The 17,335-nt window shown below is 45.4% G+C and overlaps 1 protein-coding gene across 1 annotated transcript; it reads left to right on the forward strand.

Annotated features, from left to right (window-relative positions):
- Positions 1-740: 740 nt before the first annotated feature.
- On the forward strand, positions 741-16,124 carry nuak2 (NUAK family, SNF1-like kinase, 2). Its single transcript, XM_035389605.1, has 6 exons — positions 741-1,146; positions 7,285-7,405; positions 10,041-10,192; positions 11,940-12,005; positions 12,627-12,879; positions 13,419-16,124. The coding sequence occupies exons 1-6, from the start codon at positions 919-921 to the stop codon at positions 14,504-14,506; spliced, it is 1,908 nt and encodes a 635-aa protein (XP_035245496.1). The 5' UTR covers positions 741-918; the 3' UTR covers positions 14,507-16,124.
- The last annotated feature ends 1,211 nt before the right edge of the window (positions 16,125-17,335 follow it).

Below are 17,335 nucleotides of genomic sequence, written 5' to 3' on the forward strand. Positions count from 1 at the left end.
ATGGTTGTCCGTTTCCAGGATCTTTATTAATCTGTGTATTTATCTATAAGAAATTTCTTTAGCGTTTCAATAAGTCTTTTGGTTGATACTGGTTTTAAATGTGACTTCCTGGAGATAAATTCATTTAATTTTCGAAAGCCAACATTTCATTTTGTAAATGGTGTGGTTTAAGGGTGAAGTGTGTGCAAGGTGCATTCGGTGATATCAGAAAGAGCTGGGTAAATACGATACTACACTATAAAAATGAAAACCTTTATTTGAATTCCCCTCAAAAACCCATAGAGGTTTTTTTTTTGAGGGGATTTTTTTCTTGTTGTGTTTCCTTGTAGACACTTGTAGGCCAGAAACAATGTTACATATACCCGCCACTGTACTTTGCACTCCGTACCTTGTACTTCTTTTCATGCTATGTTGTCTGTTGACATTGAGCCTTTGGGAACACCGTGACATCGGGGCATAATGTTTAAGCATTGGACAATAACAAACTATGCATACAGTTGGAATATCTCTAAATACTCGAAAACCCTCGCAAGGCTGCCGGTATTTTTCTTCAGAAATGAACGCAATAAATTAGCCAATAAATTAGCCTAACAGTTTTTTATGAGAATGAACCTAAAGCCAAATGGCGTGCCAGCGCATCAGGCTTCAGTGCCGAAGGCAACTGGCATCCCTGTCAATCAGCCACAAAACACGCCCCTGCAAGAACAACAGCAAATCACTGTTGAGAACAGAGCCGATATTCTAATAGGACGCGTTACCTGGTGTGTGCTGGTGCCTGGTGTTCTGTTCCTGATGCATTTTTCAATACGAGGTGAACGATGTGGCGAAGAGTAGCGAAAGTTAGCATTACGTTAGCCCCATAAGATCTACTGCTTTTAGATTTATTTTCTGCTAACTATAAAAAAAACATATTTTACTATGGAGCGCATCGATTTCAAAGGTAAAGAACAGTCTGTAGCTGTCTCTAAATACCTGGGAACTTTACCGAAAAGCGAGCTTTCAGTCGGTAACTCTTCCCCGAAACGCCTTGCCGTGAAGAGACATCATCACAAACACAACCTCAAACACAGATATGAATTTCTTGAAACTCTGGGAAAAGGAACTTACGGAAAAGTAAAGAAAGCTGTTGAAAGATCCGGCAGAATGGTAAGAACAATTACATTTCTATAAAAACAGTATTAACAAACACTAATTGTATTGCACAATACTGTTATGGAACTAACAATAGGCCTGTACATTTTGGTTCTGCACACTGAGGTATGTAATGAAACCCAAAATGCTAAAGTTCAGTTTCTGTTTAAGGTGTTATTATTACAGTACCTGTTCCCTGCAGCTAACACCCGACTGCATGCGAGTATTTTTGTAAGTTTTGTCTTTGGATTTGTACGACATAACCGGCAACTAATTTTAGGATTGCTACAAGGTAGTGTTACAAGGTTTGCCTAGTATAGTTGTTATGATAATTAGCCACAACTGGTAACTTTATTTTTAAATCAACAAATCCGTCATGCAGTCATTTAATTTGGGCAAGTTTTAAACTTATGACGATGCACAAGTTACATTATTTGCATCAACAACCGCCACCTGACATTCATTTTGACGAGCCTTCCTTTCATGGACAGTAAAGTAGTAACTACTTACTTTTTGAGGTTTTAATTATTGTAAAGATTCTGCATTTATTGTCTTTGACACGTTGCTGTAGACTGGGGATAATGTGATCGTCTTAGTGTTGAATATGTCTTGGTAAAATTCTGTTTGATTGGAGGCGTTTAATAATGATTTGGGACCACTATCAGAGCAAATCATGATGTAGGGCCTGGCCAGGGAAATTTAGGGAATTTCTTGCTTTCAAACTGGGGGCGGAGACGTAATTGAATTGTCCTTCCTGGCCAGACGCTGAGTTAAAATTCCTCAAAACAAAGGGACAATGCCCCAAAACAATATCTAAACTGCTTCACACGGGCTTGGAATGTGCCAGAGAATGCTGATAAGCCTCCAGCAAGAGCCAGCCAGGAAAAAGCCCATTATATTGGGGGAAGGAACCCTTTTGATGAGAGGGACAGGTGACACCCTGCTTTTCTGGTAAATAGTTTTATTATCCCTGGAGGGGGACCTGGCCTTTTAGGGAGTCATTAAAGCTCAAATGTCATATTGGAGGAATCTGAGAAAGGTTAACTTAACTTTCCCAAAAGCAAATGAATGCCTTTTTAAAATGGGGAAAATTAGCAGTGCCTTCTGGTGCTGTTGAACTTGATGTTAAAGAACTGGCTGTTAAAGCTTGAGATGTGAATGTAGCCATTACACATAAGCAGATAGAGGCTAGACAAAAGGGTTGCAATTTTCTCTGAGTTAGTGTTCATCTTCTGTTGTTTTGAGGTTAAATTACTTGACACTGATATATACCCTCAAGGTTTTGTTTGTCCCTGTGTTTTGGAAAGGGCCCTCTCTCCTGTCTCTGCTTGGATTTTAGGAATGTCTGGTAACTAGGTGTCGTATCTCGGATGCTCTATGGAATTTGCTCAAGGATCCAGCAGCAGTTGGGGGGGAAAAAAATCAACAAGCCTAGATTATACCCGATGCTAATGTCCTGCACTTTGGAGAAGCTCTGAACTCTCAGGCACTTTTCAGCAATGCTAGGGAGCTAACTTCACACCGTGTGCCAGACACCTTATCTTAGATGACTCGCAGTAACACCTCATAGTGTGTAAATAGATACAGGTGAATCTGACTGGGCTTCACTGAGCTGTGTGAGTCACTGAAAGTGAGACAGGTTTTTGTTGTCTGAGGCAGACACGGGCACAAGTCATTTATTTTGACGATTTTAGATGAGCTTCATCAGTATTGGATGTGAGGAAATCAAAATAAAACAGTGAGCTCTATTGGTGACAAACTGGTATTTTTGTAAGTGTTTAAATTGATGACTGGTTGTTCTCCCCAGGACATAGGCCTACCACACACCAGGACCTACATTACAAAGATGTCTACATTAAAACCTGCAATAGATCACAATCTAAAATACATTATATAGGTGACTACCATCAGAACTGCATTTTTGAATAAAATAAACACATGAAAATGTCATTTTTTAATAATATGAATATACCACAAATATACCATGTCAAATAGTGACATGAATAGGTGATGCTGTCTAATGTGTACAGTAATTGCTTCAAGGAAGTTTTGATGAGCCCAAAAGTGCCTAAATACATTTAATGTAAGGTATTGTGGGGTTAAGTTAATGACCTTCACAGGACAAAGGTGGCATTTCAAAGAAAATCTGGCAGTGCTGTGTCAAAATGAAGTAGGTTTGACATGTTGGACCTGACTGGGAATTGGTTGTGCTTCGGTGTTTGTTGTCTTTGGGTGAAGGTGGCTCTTACGGTTTTGTTTTTCCTTGCCTGGCTCCCGCCTGATGTTTGCGTGTCGCTGTGCAGGTGACATTTCAAACCTCACCCTTACCACAGAGAGACAGAGAGAGAGAGAGAGAGAGAGAGAGAGAGAGAGAGAGAGAGAGAGAGAGAGAGAGGATTTGTGACCGCGGTTTCAAAACGAGCGCTTATTTAAATGGCAACCCGCCTGGTAACGTGCAGAACAGGTTTCTGTGTGTAAATATCACAGGTATGCTTTTGTGGAAATAAAAAAATATATATATACATATATATTAATGTTTGGTAAAGCATCATTTTTGCAGCAAAATAGAAACACGAAACCTCCACAATTGATGCCAAGTGTGTAAAAAGCAAAACATTGTCTAGGCATGGGGATTTCCCTTGGAATTCAGTGCGGGATCCATTTCCTGAAAGTGCACACCTTCGTGCCATGGACGGATATGTCACAGTTAACTTTCATTTGCGTAATAAAGGACCAAATGGCCATTGTGATACTCATGTGGTGGGATTTAGCATGTAGCCCCTGTCTGCATTACAGAACACAATAGGGGGCTATCTGACAATGCCAGTGTGGTCTAGCTGGGAGTTTGGGGGTTGGGGGGGTGGTTTGTCAGCGTTAAAGCTCCTATTTTCACTCTGTGGACTGAAATACATTAAAAAGAACAATAGCAACGCCATCGTTACTTTTAAAGTCTTTTTATAGAGCTTAATGCCTTTGTCTGAGGCATTAAGTGCTAAACACATACTCACTGCCTAAGGTCTTCTCAGTTTTTCCATGAAAAAAAGCGATGAGTCATTTTATCTTGTCACCTGATGGTAGTGACGAGTGGCATTATTGTGAGCCCACAGCATTATCCAGTGACTGGTGCTGATTGTTCTAAATCTTTTCCATTATTTTTTGGGAAAAACCAGTCAAGGAAGTAGCAAATGACAAGGAAGTATATTGAGTTCTATAGTTACGTGGGGTTGATGGGTGAAAGTCGAACTCGTTTTTACAGAGATTAGCCTATTTAGCCGCTTCACGGTCGATTCTTGACTGGGGGAGGAGGAAAACATGTTTTGTCAGCTGGCCAGCTTGATAAGAAGGCAGCCGATTGGTCAGTGATGCTTGCTTGAGATCCTTCTGGGGCAGTCTATTCATAAGTTTCGATGGTAGTTATTTACAAACCTGCCAGCTTCAGTAGATATAGTTTTCATTCTGATTTGAGCGATTGGATGTGACCGTGGCCCTGTGGGTGTTAAGAGTTATGCTGTCACATGTAAAAACAAGTTCTTTCATAATGCCTGCTTAAAATATGTTTTTGTGATAACTTGAATTGAACCGCCAGAGGCTTGTTGGGGTGTGCCTCTGTATCAAAGCACGGGATGGATTCTCTCCAGGTGATTCATAGTCATAGAGATTCATAGAGAGGGCCGTGGTACCGAGTTGTTTGTGGCTTCTTGGGCGACCGTGTGGATGAGCAGCATGTTTTAATGTTGCTATAGCAACTAATACTGTAACAGTGCGATTTCCTCAGAAGAAGCACTTCAAGCGAACATGTTTATATAAAACTGCGCTTGAATTCGGACTGATTATGATGTGATTGCTGCTGGCTTCACTAGCTAGAATCACGAAAAATATTATTTTGGTCAGATAACCTAATACTATGTATTCAAAATAACGTAATCAGTTAAGCCAATTACACTATGTGAACAGCACTTTTTCAAAACTGATAATCGTTTTGTCTTCAAATTTGAACACTTCAAGTTATCTTCCAGGCTTTGTACTATAAAGAGCATGACGACAATGATGACACCATCTTGCCTCATTGAATGTTGGAAATAATTGGGGGAGGTGGGGGGGGGGGGGGTGGACAGTCTGACTTCTGCAGAAATCAGGCTGGGCTCATGTTGAATGCCTACAGAAGTTCAGGGGGAAAAAAAACCACCACCATAAAAATCAGTTCACATGACATACACTTGAATATGGCCTGCAGGAATGGGCACCAGGCAGCCTGTCTTTACAAGTAGCCATTTAGCTGTTTGCGTAAGGTTTCTCCTAATGGCAGTTCTGTGGAAGCAGTTGCAGGAGAAGGGATAGGTATGGCCCTGGTTGTGTGTGTACGGCAAATTTTTTGGCTCCCCCCCCCCCCCCCCCCCCGTCTTCTGAAGTGCAGATGCTGAGTAAGAGGGTTTGGAAAGCTGGCTCGTGCAAAGAAAGCAGAACAAGATCCACCTGAAACTCAAACAAACTGCCTGCCTGCCTGCCTGCCGGTCACGTGGAGAATCCTAATAATAGCAGCGGTTATTTTATTTTTTTAACCTTGATCCCAACCCCCCCCCCCCCCCCCTTCCCAAGCTTGAGCAAACAGTTGAAACCTGTGCTGCAGGCCGTTGGAAAGTGACATCCCCGTTTCTGGGAACAGCTGCAGCCGCGGTCTGGTATTTATGAATAAGACTTGCGCAAAGATAACAGGCTCAGTGTTTGCCACCAGGTGCTTGTCTGTCTGTGTGGGGGCTGATCTCTTGCTACTGCAGCTGAGGCTTCAGAGAAGAGCTTCTCTTAGAAGCCCTCTGTGAGTTTTCACTGAAGTTGAAGTAGCATGCAGGAGCTCTTGTTTTAGAAAGCCTAGTCCTAAAACTCAGAGGATTGTTCAGGTTTAAGAGTTTTGTCTTTGCAAAGTTCAGATCAGTTGTCAAAGGCTCTCGAGGTGCTTACGCTTTTACGTAACCCAACCAGGGTTTATGGCCTTTGGCACCAAACACCGCAATAAAAAATATGTCCCAGCAGTAGATTGCAAGCAGTTTATCAAGGGGCACATATTTGCTGTAGGTGATGGAAAGGTAGCCAGAAAGTAATAACCAGCTGTATATTATTCTGATTATGACCTGGTGCCTGATCAGCTACACAATCTCTTGAACTCCTTACTCTACCGGATTGCCCCAGTTTACACTGCAAAAAAGAGTAGTATAGAAGAATCGAAGAGTTGAATGTGGTGAATATTGATCACAATCAGTTCATTAGGAAAAATCACATTTAAATGTTTGTATCAGAATTACAAAGAAAATAAATTCAGAGAGACCAGCTGTGCAAAAGGGTGAATTTGGCAGAGGATCTTTTCACCTCATCGTCTGGGACATGAAACCTTTTTGGACGTCGGATGAGACTGAAGCATGCCTTTGCCATGATGGATAAAGGCCAGTCAGAGCTCAGGCCTCTGAAGGGGCTCTGTGAGTGTGGGCAGGGGTAGGTGAGCGTGGCTGTGTGCTTGTGTGTGTCAGGTCTGGTGTGTGTAGCCTGAGGCCTCTGTTTGTTAGTGACCAGCCCCTCCAGCCCATCTGCTGACCCCCTCAGCCACTGACGCACTCACACGCCTGTCTGGAATCCCAGGAATCTGGGCACCCCAAAGGGACCTCGGATTTGAAACGAAAGTGCCAAACTATAACGTCAACGTTAGCTCTGTCTAACGCATCGTGGCTGATATGAATGAAATTAGCTAACATGTCACCACCTTTAGCGTTACTTCACTGCATCTGCGTTTTTGGGATTTTCAGTGGCGCATGGTAAAAACTTGTAGTATTGCATTTGTCTGGTTGCATTGATTGTGTAGCCTCTATTGTTGCATCAGCAAAGCTAACACACCTGGCAGAGATCTGCACTCTACTGAGTGCACTCTTCTAGTTTATTTCTGTTAGTGACCAAGCATGATGACAATCATCCAGGTTCCAGCATTTTAAACATATTTGGATCAGTGTATACAGAGTCAGTATATGGAAATTTTGCATCCCAAAAACAGGTATCCCATCTTGAAACAGGTTGCTGTATATGCATTTTATCATAAGCCAAACAATTAGTAAACCAAATCACAAGGAAATTGAATACATATTTACTTAATTCTTATTTTCCATCTGCAAGGTTGCCATCAAGTCAATAAGAAAGGAGAAGATAAAGGATGAACAGGACCTGGTACACATCCGCAGAGAGATCGAGATCATGTCTTCTCTCAATCACCCCCACATCATCACCATTTACGAAGGTACGTGTCCCATCTGTCACATGCTGGGGTCCCACGCGTTACACTGGGTTTGAGTGGGAGCTGTCTGCGTTCTGGCTTTGTACACCAGGGAGCCGAGTGGGTAGAGTTTAAACAGGTCGTATAGCTACCAGTCCTGGTTCAGTGACCACTGCTGTCCTCTTATGCTGTAGCCTATTCTTCCCTGATATTACCCTTCAGTCAATGTTATCCCATGTATTTTATGTCAGTTGTATGTGTGTTTCATGTTTTTTTTAATTCTGTGGTGCCCTGAATGTCTTGTTATCCTTCTGAGGAGCTCTGTAATTCCCCATAGAACATGTTCATAAGCACATTCCAAACATTTATTCCTTGACTTTCTGCAGTTGGGCAATGGTTTTTTTTTAAAACAAGTACAGAGTTCATTTTGCTTTGTGCCAAGGTGATTTACCGTATTTCATTTTTTCTATGGTATGAATGGAACTTTCGTTCTTACTTGTCTCCAGTGTTTCGAGCTTACTTGTCTCTAAGGTAATTTACTGTTTTTTCTTTTTTCTTTGGAATGAACGGAACGTCCGTGCTTACTTGTCTCCTACGTTACATTAATATTTATTGATTTATTTATTTACTTATTTACTTATTTCATTGAGTAACGCAAAGTATGAGTGACAGTGAAAATGCCTCCTGGGCATTAGTGACGAAGCTGGTGAACTGGGAATAGACTGCAATACTGTGCCGTCAAAACATCTGTTCCAAAAATAGCATGGAATAGAATGGAACAGCATTCTGCGGTTCTGAAGAAGAGCGTGTATCAGCACATCGGCGCTGAGGAGAAGGAATGCGGGTTTCTGCCCCGGGCTTTCCTGCCTTGCAGCGCGCTGCTCAGAAGGGGCCGGTCTGGGCTTGCTGTGGTAGATCTCTGACAGATTGCCGAGATTCCGGGAAGCGCTAGCTCCATTTTAACGGGGTTGTTTTTAGTAAATGTTGACACACCTTTTCACACTTTTGTGGTCATCAGATGACTGGAAGGATATGAAATGTGGCTCGTGTCAAATGCGATTTTAAAATTGCTTGTGGAAAATGAAATTAATGTAAAATATACCTTTCCAAGATATCAGCAAGCTTCTGAATTGTTTTAAAAAAAAATCACATAGACCGATCCTTTCCCTGCATCCTGGATTTTCCAGACTGCACAGTGGCAGGTACAAGTGAAAGAATTGTATTATGGGAAATGTAGTTTCAGTAAGCTGAACAGTAAGTTCAGAAAATTCACAAGTCCTTGTGACTTCATTGTGACTGCCAATGTTCTTCAGTATTTGTTTGAATTCAAAATTCAAATTAACCATAGTCTATGCAGTACTGGCTCCTGCCATCCCGTGTTAATTAGTGTCATTGTCTTCTTGCTAGCCCACGACAGAAAGATTCAAATACAAATACTGTATAACGGACTGGAAACCACAATTTTAGTCAGTTTTTTAGTTAAACGTATAGCAGATACTTAACAGATACCGACTTGTTTTCTTGCCTTTCTGTGTGGCTCATACTGAGGTGCTCTTACACTAGAAAGCTAGCAAGCTAGCCAAGTGTGAAATCCTAGATTGTTGTGCCAACAAATGACAAAATGTTTTTAAAAGGCATTCGCCCATTGTTCATAGTCTGCTCCATGTATGGGCAAAAAAGCCAACGACTGTGCTACGCTGCTACACCTCCCTCTGTTTTCTCCTTTGGTATTTCCTAGAACTATGGCAGGTACTTTTTGAATAGAGCTTGTTTGAAGTTTTAACTGTACAATGGATGCAGCGCTAGACATTATTACATGTCTTACTTCAAGTCAGATTCCCATTGTTGGCGAATAGCCTCAAAACAACCAATAGGGACATTATCAGCCGTGGGCTATATTTCAGTGGCAGCTGTGTACCCAGATTGCGTGGCAAATGTGGTTCATAGTTGTCTGTCCACCTTCACTGATTGTATTTGTTACCTTGTTTGCCTTGTTTAGCTGAGTGCGTCATTACCTCAGACAAAGGGTATTTTTATTTTTTTATGGTCCTTCTGGTTGTGAGGTCTAAGGTTTAAGGTTGTGGAAGCTGAAGTTATCGGTGGTGGTTTCGTCTTTGACGGCAGTTTTGGTGTATTTAAAAAAAAACAATCCTGATACCTAAGAAGTTAACTTGTCTCCTGGATCAAGTTTACTTCTTCGATATCTTGTCGTGTCAATGGATAAAAAGCAATATGTAAACTCCATCGCCCTATGTGAGCACGTCAGCTAAATAAGTAATGCAACGCAGTGAAAAATAACTGCCGTACTGCAGCTCTGTGGACCTGCGGCACAATGCAGCTTTATGCTCACGCCAGTTTATGTAATTTAGCCATCCATTCGCCCTTACGTAAGCAGCCGGAATGGGACCCTGTAAATGCTGCACTGTGGGGAATTTACAAGCCACGCAGAGGACACGTTGCACCCTGCCTCCTCTGACAATGCATGGTACATGTGCCCCTTGTTCCCCAACGTCACCCTCACCCCCACCCCACCCCACTCTAATACCACCGCCTGTCCCACCCCCACCCCCCGAGCACTCCCAGTGTTTGTGTGTTTTTGTGTTTGTGTGTGCCTTTCACTTATTGCCTTTGGTGCTGTGTGTGTGTGTGTTTGCCGCAGTGTTTGAGAACAAGCACAAGATCGTGATCGTGATGGAGTACGCCAGCCGGGGGGACCTGTACGACTACATCTGCGAGCAGCAGAGGCTGAGCGAGCAGGAGGCGCGACACTTCTTCCGCCAGATCGTCTCCGCCGTGCACTACTGCCACAGGGTAAGGGCCCGGGCGCGTCCGCCGTGCACTACTGCCACAGGGTATCCCACGCTGCCCTGCAGCAGCGCCGTACGGGCATGCCCTGACCCGATCCAGACAGCCACGCTTTCCTGTCCCCCCCACCCCCCACCCCCATCCCCCCGCCCCCCCCCCCCCCCCACAGCGCACACAGGCCCAAAACCCCGCCCCCCTCTGTTATGTAACCGGAATTATTCACCGTCAATCAGGCCCTCTTGAATGGCTGGCGACAACAATGTCCCGCGGCGAATCAAATCACTTGGTTCAGGGTTACATTCTGGACGCTGAATGCCAGCGCCGGTTACAGCGACACTAATGAGCAACTGTGGGAACGGGACGCGCTCTGTGGACCCTCACACGCCATCTTCGCTTAATCTGAGCTCTGTTCTCCGGGGAGGGGGGGGGGGGGCTCCCAACCATCCGCTTGCGTAACAAGCCCCCCGTCTCCGCGGTGACCGTCAGTTCCATTGTCTGTTATCCAGTGCCGATTCTTCACGTTGCTTGTGAGTGTGATCCAAGTTGGGCTGATCTGTGAGAGCGTAAAGCCATTTCACACCCCCTCCTAATCGTTGTCAGAAGTGAAGCACCACGCGAGTTTGGGAAGATGTTAATTAGGCCACGTGAATTCCATTTTCCATTTACACTAATTTGGCACCAGCGTGAGACATTTGGGATGACAATGCAAGACATTTACAGTATGATGGTGCGGTTAGAGTATGTAAAAAAAAAAAAAAACAATAGTAATAATAGTTGCAAATAATTCTAGATTCACTTTAATTTAAATTATGTATTATCAGCAAATACACTTCCATCTAGAGTATTTAAATGTATTAGCACAGAGACTTAATATAAAAGTATAAAGGGATGTGTTTTTTTCTGTTGTTTAGTGGCTCGGTTTTAGGTGAGGTTTTTTTGGCAGACCTGTTTGTACCCTCTCTAGCGCTAGCACTGTCTGTCCTTATTGGCTCTGCGGTTAATGTCCTGGATGATTAAAGCTGAAGAGGGGACAGACAATGGAACTGACCTGCATTTTTGTCTGTCGGGCCGGAGGGACGGCTAAATTTAAGCTCCTCTGGCTGGTGAGGTATGCCCCCCTAGCGTGCGGGATAATGGGCCCGGGTTGGAATGCACAGCTCCCCTCTGCTCCGAGGATTCCGTTCTCACCCTAAAATGTCCAAACTGCTGTTTTTTTAGTAGCAGGCAGAAATGAAGTGTACATAGTGGACAAACATCTTCAATGGGACCTAACTGATATATAAAGATAAAACTGCAGCCTACTTGGAGATGTGCCTCTCTTCTGTTTAGTCTAGGAGGGCACACAGGAAAGAGTTATTAAGTATTATTAGTTACTCAGCATGGACATTCATGTTGCAATTTTTTCTGGTTTATAGGAAATAAACTTACCAAACACACCAAATCTGAACAATGGGCATATTTATACATATCTATGCATATTTGCTAAAACCAACAGAAAGCCTCCCTAGGACTTTGGGCTTGGTTTCACTCCACAGTAGTGTCTGCTACCCTCATTTGTTTAATTGTCCCAAAGCAGGAACTTATCTGGTTTTTACTCCCTCTGGAGCACCTCTGTTCAGGACTGAGCGAGCAGCTGTAATTGTCCCATGCTGAGGTGTAAAACCTGCTGGGCTGTTTGCCTGAAGGCCCAGAGGGCAGTGTGGTGGGAGAGGAAAGGCCTCTGCAGCTCATTGCCTCTCCCCTCTCTCTGCAGAACGGAATCGTGCACAGAGACCTGAAGCTGGAGAATATTCTTCTGGATGGACAAGGGAATGTGAAGGTGAGGGAGTCTCACCGGTCACTCTGCACACCTGAAGCCCATCTCCCTACAACTGCACACCTGAAACTCACCTCTCACTCTGCACACCTGAAGCTCACCTCTCACTCTGCACACCTGAAGCTCATCTCTCACTCTGCACACCTGAAGCTCGTCTCTGACACTGCACACCTGAAGCTTACATCTCACTCTGCACACCTGAAGCTCATTTCTGACTCTGCACATCTGAAGCTCATCTCTCACTCTACACACCTGAAGCTTTCCCACACCACCACTCTAGCTTTTCTCTCTTTACGCAAATACATTTTCCCTTCAGCAACACTGCTTCCTGTTGACTAAAAAATATCAGTAGATGGGCCCAGGGGAGCAAAATGGTGCATTTGTTTGGGAAATGAGGCTGTGGACTCGATTCCCAGCCGGGGAGCTGCCGTTGTGCCTTTGAGGAAGGTACTTAAATTGCTGTACTTGTAAAAACTTCTGCTTTAGTAAATTGCCGAACATTCACCTTGTTTTGCCATGGCAGTAGGGTCATTCTCAGATGGAGCGGCGTTCGGGTGTCCCGCGTTAAGTTGCGCCCGTCGTACGCAGCGCGGCCCGTAACCGCCCGCCCGTTCTGACCCTCAGATCGCGGACTTCGGGCTCTCGAACCTGTACCGGGGCGACGAGTACCTGCAGACCTTCTGCGGCAGCCCGCTGTACGCCTCGCCGGAGATCGTCAACGGCCGGCCGTACAAGGGCCCCGAGGTGGACAGCTGGTCCCTGGGGGTGCTGCTCTACACCCTGGTGCACGGCGCCATGCCCTTCGACGGCCAGGACTACCGCAACCTGATCCGGCAGATCAGCGCCGGCAACTACCGCAAGCCTGCCAAGCCTTCCGGTGAGCAGTGCAGCCGCAAAACAGCGGCCCAACTCCCCCCTTTCTGTCCAGCACCGAAACTTATGTGTGCCGTTGGTAAGGGGATATCAGGCAAACTGAGTGCTCGCCAATGGCTGAATCGGCAGTTGTAATTTTGAATACTGTAGATTAAACTGCACCATGGCTCCCCAGATCCCCTTTAGGTAGATAACTCTTCTTATTCTCTTGCTTTCTTTGGATCTCCTCCTGGATAACGTTAAAATGATAGCTGTGTAAAGCCAGGTTATCTGACCAGTTGTACTTTCTTTAGTTACAATACGAATTGTTGTTTGTTAAGCTAACATTTACACATATTGATTATTAATCAGCCTTGTGCCTTGGTGATATTGCCTTTTTTTATTCTTGGATAAGAGCGTCTGCTAAGTCACTGTGATGTACTGTAGGTAGAACAGGGCAGCTGTGAGGTTTAGGCTGGAGCACTTTATACGGAATGGGGCAGCAGTGAGGTGTAGGCCTGTTCCCTGAGCGCTCTGACCCCCTCCTCCCCGCCCCCTTCGCAGACGCCTGTGGCCTCATCCGCTGGATGCTGATGGTGAACCCGGACCGGCGGGCCACGCTGGAGGAGATCTCCAGGCACTGGTGGCTGAACTGGGGCTACCGCGGGCCCCTGACCGGCGACGGCGACCCCGCGGCGGACCAGCCGGTCGCCGTGGCGCCCCAGGCGGGCGGCCTGTCCAGCATCGCCAGCTGGCTGCGCAGGAACTCGCGGCCGCTGCTGGAGAACGGCTCCAAGGTGCGCTGCCTGCTGCGGCCTCAAGGGGGCGGCGACGTGGTCCGGCAGCGCTCCCTGCGGAGGTCGCGGAAGGAGAACAACGTCTCCCAGACGATGCAGGACGGCACCTCCGCGCGCCCGTTTAAGGGCATCCTGAAGAAGCGGGGCAGCCTGAAGCAGAAGAACCTCAACGAGCCGCTGAGCAGCGAGAACACGAAACCCGCCCCCGTCCCCGCCCCCTCCCCCTCGCCCCCCTCCTCCGCCCCCTCCCCCTCGCCCCCCTCGTCCGCCCCCTCTCCCTCTCCCTCGCCCCCCTCCTCCGTCTCGCTCCCCCGGAAGGGCATCCTGAAGAAGCCGATCGAGCGGGAGTCGGGTTACTACTCCTCCTCGCCGGAGAGCAGCGACTCGGCCCAGACGCCCCAGGCCCCCGCCTCGCCCGCCAGCCCGCCGCGCCGCAAGGGCATCCTCAAGCGGCACGGCAAGTTCTCCACCGGCCGCCCCCAGGAGTTCGGCTCCCTGGACCAGCTGGCGTCCGACGCCCAGCGGGGGGTGCGGGCGCGGCCGGGCGGGGCCGCCAGCGAGGACAGCATACTCTCCTCCGAGTCCTTCGACATGCTGGACCTGCCCGAGCGCCGGGGGCTGGCCCCCCCCGTCGAGCGGAGCCGGGGGGTCGGGGGCGGCGTCGGCATGCGCGGCTGCGTTTCCGCCGACGACCTGCTGGGGCTGAGGGACAGCGAGGGGGAGGGGGACCGGCAGCAGAACCTGTGGGACATGCGCTGCTACCAGAGCAGGACGGCAGAGAGCGCCTTCTCCATCACCGACTGTGAAAACGTGACCGAGACGTACAGGCGGGCTGTGGAGGCCTGTGGACACTAGAGAGAACCCCGGGCCAATCTGCCTTTACTTAAAGACACTGTGACACTTACAGTGAGACAAACAGGAGGGAGGGCGGCATCACTAACTGCACATTGAGGGCCGCAATGCCCGAAGAGACTTGTTGAACTGAGGTATTTTGGGGCCGTGATGACTGGAATTGGATGGTGGTTTGGGGTTAGCCAATAGCGGGGAGATCTTTTTGAGGATGGCGTAGTATTCTGTCAGTTTACTTCTGTCATGCACAAACGGTACCAAAAACTAGGCTCATGACAGAAGGGTCTACCATTATCACTTCGAAGACATGGAAAATGCTTTCACCTTCCTATTGATATCCAGTAGTTTTTTTTTCAGAATGTACCTTTTCATTCTTAAAATGTTGTAGCAGTGTGAGAAGTCAATGAATCTCAGGAAAATAAATCAAGTTATTTTTATGCAGAAGTAAAATTGGGTGAGTTTGAAACATTCGTGGATTTATTCAAACTGTAAAACAAGCAGGCAGATTGAATCTGCTTGCATTTAATTCTCAGTATTTCTATACTCAAATTGACTTTATGTAGCCTTTACTATGTGTTTAGGTACACCCATCACAACTTCTGCTCCCTTCCAACCTTTCGTGGAAAAAGCCCCTTTTTGGAAAAGAAAAGCAAAATGATTAATCACTATTGGATCTCAATGAGAGGGTGTCTATTTGATGCTTGTCTGGAGTGTCACTTGAACTGAATTTTGTGTCCATTTGTCATGCTGTAATTTACCTGTACCTTTTTTTAATATTGAATTTTATTTTAAAATTTGACTCGCAAGTGAAACCATCCATTAGTCTTCAAAGGGGGAGTTACTTTAACCGTTATCTTTACCAAAGACCTTGTTTGAACGCAAAGGGTAACCTTTTTAACATCATCCGTACTGTTTTAAACAAAACGTGACCTTCACCCAAGTGTGCGGTTGATTAGTCTGACCACTGAAAGCTCTGCTACAACTGGGCTCAGGATGCGAGTGTGTATGCATACACAAAGATCAGGGGGGTTGTGACACGCTCACCTGAACAGGAATCTCAGACAGTGAGCGATTTTTAAAAAAAGCTTGCATTTGCAGAAGGTTGGGAAAGCAGATGTCCTGTGTGTAATTAAGAGATGAGTGAAGTAGGCAGTGTGTACCAAGGATGTGAATCTTTGAAGGAAAGGGAATACAAGTCCCACATATGGGATCCATATACCATATGTGGGACAGGGTTAATGTTTTGCCTTTATAGCAACTGTAGAACAGTCTAGCCAAATACCAATGTGGCTTTATCTCTTTATTGCATAACAAGGACAGAGGGTAAAGGTTTGTTTCGGTTGCACGTAGATCTGATAATAGGTACCGATGGGAAAGGTTTGGTTATACACTCTTGTGCCTTAAAGGGCCTTGAATTGCAATCCAGATTTCGGTTGTGCCTTCTTAAGAATTTAGTCAATACTATTAAACAGATTTTTATGCAATTGTTGAGAAATTTGTTTAACAGTGTTTTACACCAATTACTGCATGTTGCATTTTATTCTGTGCACACAGCCACAGACGTTTGTGATCGTCTGTCTGGCCTGTGGATATTCCATCAATAAAACAGAATGCAATTCTTAAACAAGTCTTATTCGTTTCTTGACAAGAGCAGGAGAAGTATCCTACAGACCCACTGAAATGCCTCATTATGTATAAATTGGCATTTTAAGGAAGGGAAGCTAGGATAAAAACAACCTCCAATCATTAAGCTTCTAATGGTAAAATAAAATGCCAAGAAAGAGTCTTAGAGATGATGATCATTAATTGCCATTCTACTTGTATGCCCCCCCCCTCCCCCATTCCAAACTTGTATGTATTACTGCAATATACATCAAATTAAGTCCTCCCCATCAGTAGGAATCAAAATGGTCAACATTTTCTACAATAAATGATAAAATGAACATACCATATCTGTCGCCCTCATAAATTCAGATTTGGGACTGGTAACCCAGGATAAAAGCAAATAGTTGGGAAGAAGAATCTAAATGTGACCACTTTTTATATGTTTTTCCAATTTCCCAAAATGCTCAGTGTGGTTTTGTCTACTTTTACTGATCCAGCATGGGTCAGTACAATAATCATAAAATGAAAAATTCCAAAATAGGGTCATGCTGTGTTTCCTGACCTACACTGAAACATTTATGGCCTTAATTATACTGAATACAACTTTATGAGCTGGAGATAGTAGCAGCAACTTGGCAGGAAAATGCCAGTCCAGCGGTCACACCAGGCCTAGGTGCCAGTGAGTACTGCATTACTTTCTCTGGTTGTTTTAGGCAGTTATTGGGCTATTTTATGACATGCTGCACTGAGTTCCTACAGTATGGCCTTGGTGTGGCCAATGCTATCGTTTGCTCTGGCCCTAGATTTCCTTTCATGTTTATCCTTTCAAATGGCACCCACTAGCTTTTGAACATTTATTAACAACAGAAGAGTCTGTTTGCTCAAGTTTGCTGATAGGAAATAAATCGTTATGTCCAGCCCAAAAAATGGTAAATATTCAACAGGACCCAGTCCTTGGTGGATGGGCACGTGTCCATCTGCATCGAAAGTAGAGAATGGGAACTTGTTTGTGAAACTTACAAAAAAAAAAAAGACATTTTATGTTGTATACTTACCCAATTAATGCAATACAGAGAAAGGGAAGTTGCAAGTAGGGCAGTCACGTTTACCAGAACTGAAGTATCCGGCAGTGTGCATAGTCTCTGGTTGTGTAAAGAAGGCTGCCTAATTCAGGGGTTCTCAAACCCGGTTCTGGCACCCCCCCAGTGGTGCTCTGGGGGGGGTGGGGGG

The sequence above is a fragment of the Anguilla anguilla genome, chromosome 13 (assembly GCF_013347855.1).
Source record: "Anguilla anguilla isolate fAngAng1 chromosome 13, fAngAng1.pri, whole genome shotgun sequence".
NCBI classification, from domain to species: domain Eukaryota; kingdom Metazoa; phylum Chordata; class Actinopteri; order Anguilliformes; family Anguillidae; genus Anguilla; species Anguilla anguilla.